Raw genomic sequence first — 17,001 nt, 5'->3', positions numbered from 1 at the left:
AAACTACATGTAGTTACCACATCTTTTGAACTAGGTTAGCTGGAAATAACCTTTTTGAACCTCTGAATAACATTTTTAAGAAATGTTCCACTGCTTTCAGGATATATGACATTCTCAGTATGTGGTGACTTTACTGCAGTAATATTCTCTTTCTCATACTGGAAAAAAATTCTTCATTGCTTAAAACTAAATAATTTAAAAGAAACACTTAGGTTTTACTATTTTTGTGAGACTTTTCAGGACAATTTTAAACAAATGAAGAGCAACTTGTGTTTTGAATAAATTGCTTAATTGGATCAACCATAGATACTGAAATTCAGTCACAAAGACAGCACACGTGGCTGCATCATGCAGTCTTGAAATTCTGAACCAACATACATGAAAATTATTCTGCATTGTCTTTTAGAATATCACACTAGAAAAATACAGAAGCATAAACAGAAAGTGGGCTAAAATTCAGAATAAATCACCAACTGATAAACATTTAAAATTACATACAGTAAGCATTACAGTCTGCTTAAGTGGGGTCTTAGCAAACAAAATTTTCAGAGTTACAATTCATTAATAAATTATGGAATTTACAAGCACAATATTTAGGGTTTATTCCTGTCGTTTGTAGACTGGTTCATGACAGGTAAATGTGTTCTTTCAGGTGAGTATTAAGCATCTCAAAGTAAAGAATTATGAAAATTCTTTGGGACCTCTGCCAAAATTTTTTTGCATTAGTTATGTAATTCAAAAGGACAGAACAAAGGTTTAACATTTCCAAGTTAATGAAAATAAGTTTACACAAGTTTTGAAGAAACATAGCACATTATATAAACCAACAAAAGTTTGTTTCATTCATTTTTAGTCTTTAAAGATTTTCATGTCATAATCCCATTCTCTCCCTGTTTTTGTCCTATCCTTCTTGCTTAATGATGCAATTTAAGAAAAATACTTGCACAATTTCTACTCCAGACATCTATCATTCCTATGTTGGAAAACACCTCAAACCTCTGAAACAAGGCATAGCCAAATCCAGTAAAAATTAGTTTCACGTATGCAAAATTATCCAAAATTTATACCCTGCATATTTCTTTCCATTCTGAGCAAAAAGTCCAAAGTCCAAAGAAATTTGGACATGAAGATCAAAAAAATCAATTATTTACCATAGGTCACTCTAGGAAGACCCAGCTATATGTTGGTAGAAGCATCAAAGATGAACTTTAAACTTTGAAGCTTGATAATTTTCAAGTGCACAATACAAAATATAACATATAAAAATATAACCCTTCTAATATTACTCATATAGTTAATACAGCTAGCTAAATTTTCTAAAGGTTGCGTATCTAATAACTTCTGCATCAGCCATCTCCGAGGGTTTTCTACAATGTCTATCACTCTCTCACATACATTTTTGCACAATATAGTGTGTATTTTTCTTTGTATATTTGTAATGCAGTGACGCTTTTGATTTCAGGGTTTCTAACCAAAGATTTAAAAAAAAAAAAAAAAAGTGTAATTCTGTGATGGTAAAATACACTTCATTACTGCTGAGTTATTAATGGTGCCTAGTGCATGCAAGATAGGAAGAACATGAAGAATAAGCATTTTCTTTTAAGTCAAACTGATGTTATAATGGAATGTGGACTATGCCTTTCACAGTAAAATTCTGTGGCATGAATATAGATGATGAATACAAAGTTAAAATTGCTATAACAGTACGGATTTACAAATATAATCCTTTCTAATGCCCTGTAAAAATACTGCTATCAGAAAGGAAGGGCAGGAAGGAACAGGAATCAATAGCACTGTGTTTTCCAAAATAGAAACTCTGTGATAGCTATGCCTGACCACAACAAAATGGTTTCTATTTGTTCGCTCTTCCCTGTCCCTAATATGTCAGAAGCTGCCATCTCCAATCAGAAACATTATAAAAGGCACTTTGCACAAAAAAGTCATTTCAATAAATTGAGTGGCATTAAGGGTGGAAATATGTGCTGACTGCATTACAGTGCTGTTGTGTTCAGCTGCTGAATGGAAATACTATGCAGAGCAAGACTTCTAAAACCAAAGGTGATGGAGCCATGAGTTGACAGTGACAACAGAGTGAAAATACTCTGTTCTCCTAGGCAAAAGTAACACCTGGCTAATGACATCAGCTATTAACAGAAACAAAAAAATGTCATAGGACATCTAAATAGGTTCTATGAAGGCAAATGTGCACATAGGAAAATTTAACTGAAATTTTGAAGTGAAGCATTCAGCATTGTTATCTTCATTCTTCTGTTGATGGAAGACTGGTTTACAGTTCATTCAAATTAAATAAAATTAAGAGGAAAAAAACTTGACTTGGAGGTTGAAAAAGGGATTTCTGCTGGCACAAAGAAAGGTAATAAAACCTTCTTTCCTACTTATGCTTTCATAAAAATAAGGAAAGTGCCGACAAGGAAGAAGTCTGGTAAAGAGAAAGGTCATTTAACCATTGTATTTCTATATATCAACAAATGAAATATTAATTCACCTTTGAATATACTTATTATTTCATACCGACATATCTATATCCATATGGACAGAGAGTATTTGGTTTCAAAATTGAACTACTGTCCAATATTTGCTTCCTTAAAAATCCTTGTGAATCAAATAAATGGCAAATCAACTTGCTGGATGTTCTTTGGTATAAAATATTATAGAAATAGGCGTACAAAGACACTTTTTCTTTGGAAAGCCATGTTATTCCCTGATTATTCACTCTTATTCAACACCCTGGGGGCTACCCTTGAAGTATGCATATAATATTTCATCTTGAAACACAGAAGTTTTCAGTCAAATGAAACTAGCATTTTTTGATTGAACAAGATGGCACAATTACCACAAAATGTAAAAGGCAAGTGTACTGAAAATTCCCAGAATAGTCCGATTTACCACATATGAAATATACTTCTCAGACATTTATTGAGGATACCATGAATGTAATGAAAAAGAGCTAGCCCTTCCATACTCCACCCCACCATGCCCCACAAAAAACCCAAACACCAAAACCAACCCACAACACAAATCCTCTTACAAGCACATAACATGATCCTGACTAGTGAGCACCAATACGTGGCAAGCAGTGTGGATACTGCCTGGCTGATGAGACAGCTCTGCAATCAATGAAGAGAATCCTTATGGATACTAAAAGTATAATGCTGAGATCAAACACTAACAAAATAAGAGGAAAAAGACAAAATCTAAACAATTTAAAATCATACAGATAGGACTGACACAAATACAACAAAGAATTCAAATAAAAAACTAAACACTATTAAGATACATTGTCATGGTCTTCAGAAAAATGTCTAACCTCAGATCTGCTTTCCTAACATTTTTTGTATTATTCTTGTATACCACCAATATATCTCCTTACATTATCTTAGTATGCTCATTTTCAATAAAGATTCTTAAACTATTATACTTTCCATAGCTGCAAACCTTCAGTGACATGATTTACACTTCAGTGAACTTTCTAGTTGTAAACACAGAACATATATCTGTAAGGAAACCTGAGAGGTCAGCTAATACAGCTCCATATCCCAAGGCAAGACCTGCTAAACTGCTTCAGACAGATGTCTGTTGAATCCATTCTTTAGAATCTTTAAGTGAGAAATATTTCCTAGCCTTTCTAGTAATCTGTTTCAATACACATTTGTGTTTATAGCTACCATAAATACAAGTCAATAACGTATCTCAAATACAGAGACAGGAATAGAATATAAACAGCTAAATATTGAAGTTTTTTACTTATTCCAATATTTCCTACTGAAACTCCAGATTCTGTGTATCAAATCTTCATGTCCCAGTTTACCTTCAGTACTGAAGAACACACATTAATGTATTAAGCAAGATTCTTTCCCTGTTTGTACTGTATGCATACACAAGCTTAAGTTACCATGAATATTGTGAGCCCCTGTTCATTCTAATTTCATGGTTTATATTTGGTCAATCAATGAAAATTCACTCCCTTCTCTCCTGTAAAATTGTTTGCTCTGGAGCTTACAATGTTTTATCAGCACAATAGTAAACATTCTATAACAAATGCCTTTTAGCTAGTCCCTTCTTTATTGTTCTAGATTTTGACACTGGAGGATACCTGCTGCATGCAGTCTCTAATTGTAGCTTGTTTTTTTGAGAGTGACTGACATAAATCTGAATACATCCAGTGTATAAACTCTGCATGCAAAACTCAAAAAAAACCCCTCACACAGCAGGCATATAATCTCAGGCATCAGATGGCTATTTAATTCCCTCTAAGAACAATGATTCTCAACCCAAACAGCAGTTCTGGCACCTCCTGCATGGCCACTTCAATTACAATCTCAGTGTCAATGCACTGGAATTAAAAAAATGCTCTCTAAATAAATGGAGTCAGTGAACCAAACTTATTACATACTAGGCAGAACATTTAACAGCACATAACTGCTTTGCTGTGCATAATTGTGGTGTTTGTCTCTCAAGTATATAACAGCTTCATCACTACAGCTTTAAGTTTATGCATAGTTTTAAACTTCAGGTTTGTAACCACTGTTCATCAGATATACCACATCCTTTCACAGGTCCTTTCTGTCTGAATCACATAATGAGCAATAAAAGCAATTTTACTTTGGAAACAAGAAAAAGGCCAGGCACCATTTTTTCCTCCATTTAACAAGCTTCAATAGAGTAGCAAAAATGTCTTCATTGCTTTTGTCTAGATTTAAAATACCCTTTTTCAGTTGCTCAATTACTTCACAGTCAACTTGTTTTGTTTGGTTAAGTTGTCTGCTATAGATTGTCATGTAATCACTCAGACAAGAGCAAAATCCTCACATCTATATCACTGTGTTTTAATTTTTATTTATTTTTTTTTAAAAATCTCCTATTTTTCTTCAACTATTTGTTAATAATTAGATTCAAAACCACCATCCTACAAACAGTATAAATTATTCACTTGTTTACAAAGAATCTAAAGATGTTAACTTCTTTTTTAAAAAAAATCTTCACTGATATGCACCTCTATTTTCCCCTGTTCCAATATATTCTATTTCTCCAGTTTAAATTAACCTTAACCAGGAATATTAAAATAGTTTACTCTGGTTTAGCTTCCAAAATCTTGAGACATTGTTCTTGATACATATGCTAAGTAGCAAGCTAAACTTTAATCATCCCTTTTTCTCTGAAACCAGAAATCAACTGCACACATACCCTTAACAGGAGAGTAGATTGCCTGAAGGGTGCTGCATACTAAATCACTGACCCTTGAACAATCAGTTCTTGTTCTGGGCTTTTTTTTAGGGGGGGCAGGGGGATGAAAAGCCATTTGTTTCACAGAAACTGTATATGCAGTAATTTAGTTAAGTTTTTAAATCTGTATTAGTTTCTTATTAGATATAATTTTAGATGCACAACTCCTATGGCTTAATTCATATCAAGGGAAACAGCTGGACATCATTTGTAAAACACATCAAACAAGATCAGGTTCAACAATAGCAGAAGCACATTTCAAGATCACATTTTTCTTTCTGGAATTTGAGAAAAGAGCCCAACATAAAGAACTGAGGTTAAGTTCCACTCCATGGTATGAGAGTGCCTCAATTCTAGTTTTAGGAAGCATATCCTAGATTTCCTGTAATCAGTATCTGGCCACTCATTATAGGCATAAGGGAACCTGCGCAGGCTCTTTTTCCTGGGGTAGACTCAGGGATCTGACCAAAACGCCCGCGAGGCAGGAGTGCGTGGTGGGCTGCCCTTGCTCCACAGGGCAACAGGCCATGTGGTTATCAGGCTGTAGCACTTAACAGAACTGAAAGTTATGCTACTTCCAAATTTAATCCCAGATCAAAATGGCAAAAGCATATTTTTTTGGTCCCAATTCATAGTTTTTCTATATGCATTCAAATAAAACCAGAAATATAGCTACACAGTAGTTATAAAGTGAACTATTTTATAAAGTACAGAGATTTCTCATTTACTTTGAGTTAATCACTGCTCATGCTTGCTTACAGCCAAGATATATTGATATTAAAAAATACACTGTCTCTCTCATTTTTGTTATTTGCTCATTTTCTAATGATGCAGGAAAATTTTCTTGGACTAGAGCAAATTACTTCAGTATTCAAACTACTGGAGAACAATTCAAGTAAGTGCAACTACAGGAAAAATGACTCCTCTGAGAGCAAACTTTTCACAACCAGAAAGGGCAGGACAAAGAGAAGTGGATTTATACTGCAGAGTAGGAAGATTTAAGCTATGACCTCAAAAATTTTTTACTAGAAAAGTTAGTTGAAGTTATCCCTCTTTCCACACCTTACTACTTCTACTCTTTGTTCCTGTCCATTATGCCCAATACTTCAGAGCATTTAAAGAAAGTTTTGTAACTTTAGGGATAATGAATGTTAGGAAAGACACAGTCTACTCTTAGCATAAAAGTCTCTAGAATAGTTAGGCAAAATTCTTGTTCAAAATTATTTGGATGAAGTTGATCCTCAGAACATTAAAAAGGTTCACTAAAGGACCTCTCAAGTTTGCAATTTTGATTAATAACATGTTTAGTTTTAACTGCTTCTCTATATTAAAGTTTTCAGTCTGAATAGGTGCAGGACACTGATTTATGAAGTTTTTCAAAAAATGTAAATATGAAAAACAGGAAAGTAACCTTTCAAACATTAAAATCTTCAGCTAACAATGACTGAATATAGGTAATAGTGTGAAATAAAATGTCAATTTTTAATTAAGAACCTGAGACAATATGCTTTGCACTATTCAGACCTTCTTTAGTCCAGTAGCAGCTTTTAAAATAGGAAAGTTTGCAGAGCTTTTATTCACTGAAGAAAAGGTGACTTGTACTTTTACGTCCCCAGTGAAGACTATAAGGGTACTACAATTCTTTAGATAGCACTACTTATTTACTATAATGTTGTTTAGCTTGCTCAAAGCCTTCAGATATTTGACAAGTCATGAATAAAAGAGCAAGCATTAACACATTCCTTGAACTACAAGTTTCGGTGTTGAACTACAATGTCCCTGGTTGTTTGATAACATTCTGGAATACACAGAATTGCCACAGGAAACTTATCTGAAATGAAAGTTCAGGTGTAGACTGCTGCTTTAACATCTGAAAGAGGTAGTGTATGCCTTAATAGAGCTTTGAAATACACAGTCTTTAAAGTAGTCTCCATGTTTTTGGTAGCCTTCACATACTGATGTCCACTAGACCTATTTTATTCACTTTTAAAAATTACTGATGCAATGTGCAGTAAAAATAATCAAGCATCATAGAAATGACAGGTTACAAATTGGTTGTTAATAAATTGATATAGCCTGAAATAGATTATTTCATAAACATGTCAAGGATTTGAGAGTTTCCAGCAAGGATATTTACTAAAAAAAAAGTTAAGTTTGTCAGAAGAAACATCTTTCCCTATGATTAAAAAATCCTAACCAACATTATACATATACACATTTGTAAAGTCACATCTTTTGAAGAAGTACAAAATTGGTAATGAACTAAGTGAGGAATAAGCTCTACATTTCATATCTGAAGACTATTGTAGCCAAGTATGAACGGACTGTTTCGCCTTTCTTTTTACTATTGTCTTTTAAACTCTTCCTGTGGAACCAGTTACATGACTGCTCTGTAGCTATTTGTGGCCAAGATACTGAATGTCAAGGACTGAGACACCAATACCCAAACAGCTTTTAGCACAGTAAGCCTAACATTCACATGCAGTACAGCAGAATCACTTGAAACTGCAAGTTGCAAGATTAACCATAAAATATAAACCCCAAGAAATCAAATGATCATAGAACATCAAGTTGGAAGGGACCTCAAGGATCATCTAATCCAACGTTCCTTAGCAAAAGCATGGTCTAGACAAGGTGGCCCAGCATCCTGTCCAGGTGAATCTTACAAATGTCCAATGTTGGGGAATCCACCACTTCCCTGGGGACATTATTCCTGTGCCTGGTTGTTCTCATTGCAAAAAATTTTCCTCTTGTGTCCAATCGGAATTGCATCCATTACCCCTCACATCTTTTCTTTGAGACTCCTTGTGAAAATTAATACAGCAGAGCCCTGAACTTTCTCTGAAGTTCACGTTTAGGGTCAGTAAATTATCTAACGAATAGATTAGCTTTTGTAATCAGGAAGCATTTTTGAATTTAAAACATTCAGTCTTAACCATAGTTAACATAAAGAGTGAAATGGAATAATTTTTTGTTAATGTTTTCTATCTATATCACACACCATAATATGGCAGCATTTAGTGACAAATCCTGATTCTAAAACTGTATTTACATTTTAATAACAATTTAATAAATGTGAATTAGTAACAATTTCATGAATGTGAAAACTAAAGACATTTTCATTTTTATCTGAAGTCAGACAAACATAGTAAAATACTTGACCAAATAGTTAAGTTATAAAGAATGATATTAAGAAAACTAAAAGAAAAAAAATCAACCTTAATTTAAAATTATTTCAGAAATAACTACTAAAAGAAAAAAAAAAAAGGAAAATAATAAATAAAGTTATCAAGGAAGACTACAAGTTAAGATTAAAAATAAATTCTAAGGCTAAATACTCTAAGAATCAAAGTTAAAGCCCTTTCTGCCCTACATACTAGGACTGACATTGTAAAGGCTACACACATTATGTCAGAGATTGCCTTCCAGGATACACTTGGCTGGTTAAGGGGGAAAAAAAAAGTTTTCTGCTTGCCAATTCTGAGAGAATCACAGTACAAAACTTCTCTGCTTGGGTGCATTACCATAAATAATCAAAGCTTGATTTTCATGTCATATCAAACATGGCCTAATCCTGCCATACTCAAATGAACAGTCATTTTGATACTGATATAAAGTACCAGAAGGGGCTCTGACAGACCAGAATGATCATATCTGCACATAACTACCTCTGCTCAGCTAAAAAACGTACTTACTTGGACTTCAAAATTCATATTCTCCAGAAATTTCTGGTTCATTGTGTCTGCAAATTTGTTGATGGCTCTCAAGAACACCCTGAAAAAGAAATGATACAGATAAATGAACGTAATCTCTGGGAATCTATTCCAACCACGTATGATACTGATGAAAACCATTCAAAGACAGAACACACTAGAAGAAGCAACGTTCACATGTACATGTACACACCAGATGACATGCTGTGCAATGGCCTGATATTTATAGTCTATTATATGTTAAAAAAATGTAAGCACACATTTGTCAAAAAATGTCTTGATCTCCATTGAAAAATTCAGACAAGTTCTTTTCCTTTGCTGCACACTGAATTTTATTCTTGAGAAAAGAGAGAGAGCGATTCTTTCAAACATAATTTTACCTTCTGTGACAAACCCAAATCATTATAAGAGTGTTACTGCCGCCTCCTCATGGGTTTGACAGCTGAAAGAGTTCCTGTACTTACATTATTCTTTAGAAGCTGCCACTGCATTTTCCCAATTAAAAGATATTATGTGCAGCTTTTTGGTTTTCTCAGAGGTGGTGAGGGGAAGATGACACCTCTGCCCATGTTCCTCCTCAGGTTGATTATAAAAGCACATTCAAAGCTGAGTTATTATACAGTTATTTCTACCAAGAGGAAGAGTGTGAACATTATCCCTCTGGCTTGAAAAGCAGACCTATTTATGCTCATTATTAATGCAGCAAGATTAAGTCTTATTTCTAAAGCTAATTTCTTCGTCTGACTTTCCAGCACAGTACATTTGTAAATCAAAAATTGATTGCATCTCTAAATATTTATAAAGCTTATTTAAATAATTCAGTTTCATTCAATTTACAATTTTGAAAACAAGTGATACATTTCCCTCTGCTTCATAGGTAAATTTTTTAAAAGTTTTAAAGTTGAAATATTTCTCTGGCCAACACATTGCAACCTGACAGAGATGAAGACAAGAAAGAAACAATCCTAACTGTTCAGATACAATTGCTGACTGTAAACTAGCTATTGCCAATCAAGAAAAAGATCTAATACTTGTAACAGACAGGTCTACAAAACCCCCACCATCTTAATGTTTAGTAGGATCAGAAAAAACAGTAATTCAATAATTAGAAGTATTAGCAAAAGACTAAAAGACCACAGGATATCCACATGTTAAAGTCAAAGGAATGCTGTATCCTTGTGTTGGGTTCTGTGTAGTGTTCTAGCCTTGCATCTCAAAAAGATAAACAAATACAAAAAAAAAAAAACAAAAAAAAAAAAAAGAGAGAGAAGAAAAAAGAAAACAAGCAAATAAATGTGACAAAGAAATTATCAAATCCATTTAATAGATTGTGCTTGACACCTGGTTTCTTTAGTCAGGGGACACTATGTGACTGAGGAGGGATATGGTAGAACCTATAAAATCGAAAGTACCATTGAGATGAGATACCTACTGTTCTGTTTATCACATATAAGCATTGGAGAGCACTGAACACAGTCAGAATGTGCCCTCAAAATAAGCAAAATCAGACAGTTTTTATACTAGTCTTGCTCAGCTATGCGACTCATTTCTACAGGATGCTGTGAATGCCTGAATTTTGTACTGGCTTTAAAGTGATTAGATACATCAAAGACAAAAATGAAGAGGAGGACTAGTAAATGTCATTGGGCACTGTTGGCTGGGAGAACACAGCAGACAGTGTTACCTCTACCCAGCTCTGTTGTTATACTATTCCTTAGGCAGCTGTTGATGAGCCACTACCAGAAACAGAATAGCCAGTGAAATGAATTTTAGTCTCACCACCAAAAATAAAAAAATTTGTAAGGGCGAAATGCAGTTTCTTAATGAGGGAGGTAAAGCAAAAGTTCAGCTTTTGGCAGGCTTATGACAACAAATCCTATTTAACCACCAAGCAATAGTCCAAAGCAGCACACTGCTTCACTAGGGCAACAACTTGACTGGCTAGACTGACATCCTTTGTTATCATGATTTTCCATGAGGAAAAAATTCTTTGTGAAAACCTACAGAATATTTTCTTTCCATCCATGTAATATTTCTCTGTAATGTTAATGTGATCAAGGAAATAAAGTAATTTATACATGGTGTTACATCTTGCCAAGTCCTTTTTTATTTTTAATGTGATCAGAGGGACGTTACAATTTTAACTGCTACAGTAACTGTGGCACTGGAAGGTAAGACTTCTAAGGGTGATGTGTTGCTCTACTGCATCATCCCACACATTCAGATGAACTTCTTTCCAGTGGTCTAGGGCATAGTTAGACCTAATCTTCTAACATTAGCTCAGCTAATCTGGCCAGCTGAATTAAGGGTCTGATCTGTAAAATGCTGAGTGTCACCAAATCACCTCAAGTTCAAGAAGCCTGATTTTGCTCAATACTGGTTTTGCAGGTTATCACCACGCTCTGAAGCAATCTCTGTACATTCACAGAATTGTGCTGTGTGTCCACCACAGTTTTAGACTATGTTGGTTTGAACAGGCTATTGTATATTCTTTTTGGCCTTTTATGTGATCAACTCTTATTCTGGAAAATGCGATTTCCTCTGCAAGCTGCCCCATGCTACCCACAAAAAAGTAAATACATTCTTCTCTAATGCTTCACTCGCATGGGTACATTTATCTCTACAAAACTGCCTGATGCTTGACACACAGTTCAAGATTTTGAAAAAAAAAAAAAAAAAAAAAAAAAAAAAAAAGAATGGTCTACTTTAGACAGCACAAAAAAATACACAGCTAGGCAGAATCGCAGACACCCACATGTTATTCTGTCTGTCAGCATCCCCATTTACTCTTCTGAGTAGGAGTTTTGGGTCAAGGCCTTTTTAGCGTCATGTCTTTTCTGTAGAACTATATTGCTCTAGATTCTCCTTTGATTTACAAAGTATATTTCTTGCCAGCTCACATAATCAAGTTCTTCAGCTCCAGCTGCTCAGAATGATGCATTTCCCTTCACTCAGTCTTTTGTTGCAGTAGATGAGGGTGTCCTCCATTTTTGAGACATTTTAAATTTCCTAACTTCTGTGTATTTACACACTATTCCAGGACCTACGGTGAAACATGTCACCTAAATATCCTGTTTGGGCAGAATCTGGTATGGTGCTGATAAGCTGTTACATTAAAAAAACCCACACTTTTAGGTATGTTGTCTTTTAGTACAGAAATATCATGTAATATACAGTACAAATAATAACAACTTAAACACACATGAAATTTATAAGTGCAAATCTATTTCATAATATGGACATACTTCTTGTGTGTCATATTTTAAAATATTTTGTGAAGAACTTGTGGTTTAATGTTAGCCATACACAAAAGCCCCAAGGATACCCGAGAAATACCGAGGTACTTGATTGTCCAGTAAAAATTACTGAAAATACTAAAAATATTTACAGGATTCTATCCAATATAATAATATGTAAGCTATCTTTTGTAAATATCCCTTTCATTCTCACAGATATTTTTATCTGATATACTGGAATGACATATTTGCAGGAAGCACGCAATACTTCCAGGCTGTCAAGTTTCAAATATTTTCATGCATTTGTATTTTGCCTAAAGGGTGTATCTATTTCTGTCATTGGAAGTCACTTATGCAGTAGGTTTGAATTCTATTCCTGGCTCCTGCCAATTCCATGCTGTCCTACCTCAATGATTTCACTTATATATGCCTCAGCCTCCCTTTCCACCAAACAGGGCATTAATTATCTAGCCACAAGTACGAAGCTAAAAAGATATTTATAAAACACTTAAAGATTTTGATGAAAACAAGAGCAAATATAATTTTAATTATTGTTGACAGCATATTCCTACTTTAGGAACTAAACATTGATCCTAGATGAGAGAGTTGAAATAATTTGATTGGAGAATTCATCATTACTTACATGTTCATAACATCAGTTACCAATTATGACTGATATAATGGATAAGACATAGCTAGAAAAGAAATGGTAAAAGAGCATGCCCCAGAACAGCTCAGAAAAACACAGTATGTACTGACTTCAGAGTAAGTTATTGAGAAAAATTTCTGAAAGGTATTATCTTGTCACAAGGTAATATAACTTAATTTCCCTTGCTTCTGTAACATATCATTGGAGCTTACCTTTTCTCTGAACTGGAGGATCGCTGCTCAGTTTTGCTTTGCAAGATTACACTGATCTAGACTGACCAAAAGACAGGATCTTGATTTCTCATACAGATAATGTCATTAGATGTTTCTTCTGTTCAACATTCTCCCCTTGTCACATTTTCCCTTAATTTTAATCATCACCACAGGTCTACAAATATATTCTTTTCAGGTGTTTAATTATGATAACTTTTCCTCAGTTACTTCATATGGAATTAATTTTTCATCAAATAATTGTGATCTAAAATTACTGAAATTCCTTTACCCACAATAATTTTTGTGATATTTCCTGAGTTTATAGGTACTGATGCTTCTAATCTACAGTTCATACCAATCTTTTGGGCCTGAAGATTTATGGATGATCTTCAAAGACCAAAGTCTCCGGGCTTAAACTGGGTATAAAAAGGGAAGATTTTGTCTTAGGACAGCAACAGAATTAGCAGCAGTTGTTCAACTATATCTCCTTTACCTTTCTAAATTTCCTGCTGCTTCTACTTTACTTTATTGTACTGTCAGAGAAATTTCTTCCAAATTTTGGCTCAAAAGCAAGCCAAATAAATAGAATTGTCTGCACTTAGTTTCAAATACTTGGATGTACATTCTAAATAGGAACAGAACAGTACTGCAATGTATATAGATAATTTATGACAGACAAAGCTGAAAGTTTGTAAGTCATCCTAAGATAAAAATTTTATTTCAAACTGATTCTCCCTCAAACAAAATAAAACAGAGGGGCTGAGATGCAGCAAACAATTTTATATTAATAAAAAATATGTTGCTAATCAAAGTAGGATTTCAAGGCTATTTCTTAGGTGATGATGACTGTTTAACAGTAAAATAGGTCTGTACATTGTCCTTGCTTTTGAAGTGCAAATAGGTGATAAACATAAAATATAGATCTGGAACTCCAAGTTATTTTTAGCAAATGAGTTAGAATTAGTGCATCAGCTCCTTGCAGCATAAAACAAAGAGATGAGTACAATAAAAAAAAAAAAACAAACAAAAAACAAACCACAACGAAACAAACCACAAACAAAAAAACCCCAAAAAACTTAAATTGGCATTGCCTGTTCTTAGGTGGCTTTGCAAAAGCTGAACTTTTTCTGCACCTAGTTTCAGACACAGAACACAGATGTGTCCACAAAATAATTTTTGGAAAGGTGCCTAAATCAGGTACAGCATTATAAACCTTCCCAAAATCATGAATTCACCTTTCCTCAGACTCCTGCACATGAATTCTTTTAAAGCAGAGGTCCAACAGCAAAGAGACGCTCTTCGGTGTCTTTTCAAGTTCACAAGACTCTAAAATTTGGGCGTTCACTGCTTCAACTTTGAGATGAATAATCCAGATACAGAGTTGAACGCTGAATTAATTTACTTAGGTATTTATGAACATCAACTCAAACTCATGTTTACTATGCCTTCTAAAGCTGGGATTACACTGATGTAATGACAATGGAAAAAATGAATCAAGTACAAATTTCTACTAGATAAACAGACACAGGAAAATAGAGATAAGCTTTAAAAGAATATTATTTCCTGTGTTGTTGTGAAAGCTCTTACTGAAAGAAACCATTTAAATGCTGTAACAGTTGGGTTTTTTTTTAAATCAGGTCTATAAACCAGTGAAGACATGGACAGTTTTTAAAACTCAGAACCTCTTCCCACAAGCCCTAAGTGATCTTCCTTCAGAATATTTGGTTCACAAATTAAAATCAGAAGGAGTTACACTAACTTCAGTTTGGCAGATAATTTTCTGTAATTCACAAAGGCTGACCAGTCAGCACTTTCATCAGTGAAACCTCTACTTGAGGAGGTGAGGAGTATGAGGGAAATTCATTAAAAGCCCAGGTGATGCATTGACTGTGATTTTGAAGATCTTGTCTGAGTTCTGATAAACATGGTCTTGCCAGTATGATGATTACATGAAATGTGGAGTAGGGACAGCAGAGCTGAAATAAAACTCCCACATAAATCTGATCGGTATTTCAACATGAACCAAACGCCAATGAAAAGCAGCTGAAGTCAACTGATTCTCTAGGCCTCTGTCATCTTTCCTCTTCTCTCTTGTGTGCAAAGCTAGAAGGCGGCATGTTAAATACAGAGGAGACTAGCAAAGAGGTTCAGACCCAATCCTAAATGCTGATCATTGTCAATGACTGAAACAGTGATATGCAAACATAAACTAAACCTGGAAGATATAAAATATACAGAAGAGAGATCAGACAAGCAATCAGTGTGACGAGAGATTAAAAAAAATACACATTTACTATTTCAGTGACCAAAGCAGAGCAGCAGGAGAAAGCCTACAAAAACAGGTGAAAAGATAATAACAAAAATCTTTACAAAGCAACAGCAGAAATTATCTCCTAATAATGTGGCACACAAACATTGATTTAGAAATGAAGGACAATGCAAGATGGAAACACTATTTTAAAACCTTGTAGCTATGTGAAACCTAGTTATTAAGAGAACAATAATGGCAACACTTAGGAAGCAATCCACTTGCATGGTAACTGGAAAAATATGGCCAGTGGTGCAAAGAGGGTAGTACAATTTAACCATATTTCTCCCTTGTGTCAATTCACTAGTGCTACAGAATGAAGAGTAACTTTTTTTTTTGTACTGTTCATAGTGAATTCTAATGATAAAGTAACTGTCATTTTCCTAAATTCTTTTTCAATGTATGGCTGCTCTATCCAAATAGCATGGTCAGAAAATAACTGCTTTAAAATAACTGCTATCCAGCTTCTCTTGTCTCAATTATAAATTGTTTGTTATGTACAATTCATTTTTTTTATTAGAATTATTGGAAAATTTACCTTGAAATGCTATGCCAAGCATACAGAAATAATACATGCTATAATGTATCAGAGTTAATTTGACATCAGTACAAAAGCAACACCTAGAGAAAGACAAGAATGAACAATTACTTTGATGCTAAACAAGCAAAGTTTCCATTTGAAATCTCCTGACTTTGCTAAAAATCTCTTTGTATCTAGCTTATCCTTTAGCATCTACCTAAAAAATATTTTAAAGACTGCTCATCTCCCATTTAGGAATCAAACTACATTTCCAAAACTGCATCTCAGGTATACATCTATGACAAACTCTTCTAAAAATGTCATGTTTAGCACAGAATCACAGAATGGTTTGGGTTGGAAGGGATCTTAAAGATCACCTAGTTCCACCCTCCTGCCACAGGCAGGGACACCTTCCACCAGCCCAGGTTGCTCACAGCCCCGTCCAACCTGGCCTTGAACCCTGCCAGGGAAGGGGCAGCCACAGCTTCTCTGGGAAACCTGTGCCAGGGCCACACCACCCTCATAGGGAAGAATTTCTTCCTTCTCTCTAATCTAAATCTGCCTTCTTTCAGTTTAAAGATATTACCCCTCATCCTGTCCCTATACCCCCTGATCAAGAGTCCCTCCCCAGCTTTCCTGCAGCCCCTTTCAGCCCTGGGAGGCCGCTCTAAGGTTTCCCCAGACCCTTCTCTTCTCCAGCTGAACCCCCCAACTCTCTCAGCCTGTCCTCACAGGGGGTGCTCCAGCCCCTGAGCATCCTCGTGGCCTCCTCTGGCCCCACTCGAGCAGGTCCGTGTGTTTCTGTTGTTGGTGCCCCAGAGCTGGACCCAGCCCTGCAGGGGGGTCTCACAGAGAGGAGCAGAGGGGGAGAATCCTCTCCTCGCCCAGACTGGATTTGTGCTTGGGATTGCCCTGACCCATGGGCAGGTCCTTGCACTTGGCCTTGATGAATTTAATGAGGTTTTCATGCTTTAAGAAACTTAATAGCTTGAAAACTAAGTGTACAAAAAGCTGCCATAATGGACTCGGATATAAGTAACTACGTCTGAAAAATATTTTCAGTAATTTTCCTTGGATTGTGAGTATCTTCTCCCTTCAGTTTACTCTCCTTTTTGTGCA

General features: G+C 35.1%; 1 protein-coding gene across 1 annotated transcript in view; it reads right to left on the bottom strand.

Moving 5' to 3' along the window:
- Positions 1-17,001, bottom strand: part of DOCK2 (dedicator of cytokinesis 2) — a 210,318-nt gene that overhangs the window by 56,976 nt on the left and 136,341 nt on the right. Inside the window, exon 30 of the mRNA XM_026858304.1 lies at positions 8,940-9,018. Coding sequence (XP_026714105.1) covers positions 8,940-9,018 — 79 coding nt within the window. The remainder of the gene's footprint in view (positions 1-8,939; positions 9,019-17,001) is intronic.

The sequence above is a fragment of the Athene cunicularia genome, assembly GCF_003259725.1.
Source record: "Athene cunicularia isolate RWA chromosome 13 unlocalized genomic scaffold, athCun1 chr13_part1, whole genome shotgun sequence".
NCBI lineage: Eukaryota > Metazoa > Chordata > Aves > Strigiformes > Strigidae > Athene > Athene cunicularia.
Note: the sequence above shows the minus strand (reverse complement) of the source record. Positions and strands in the feature narration are given on the sequence as shown.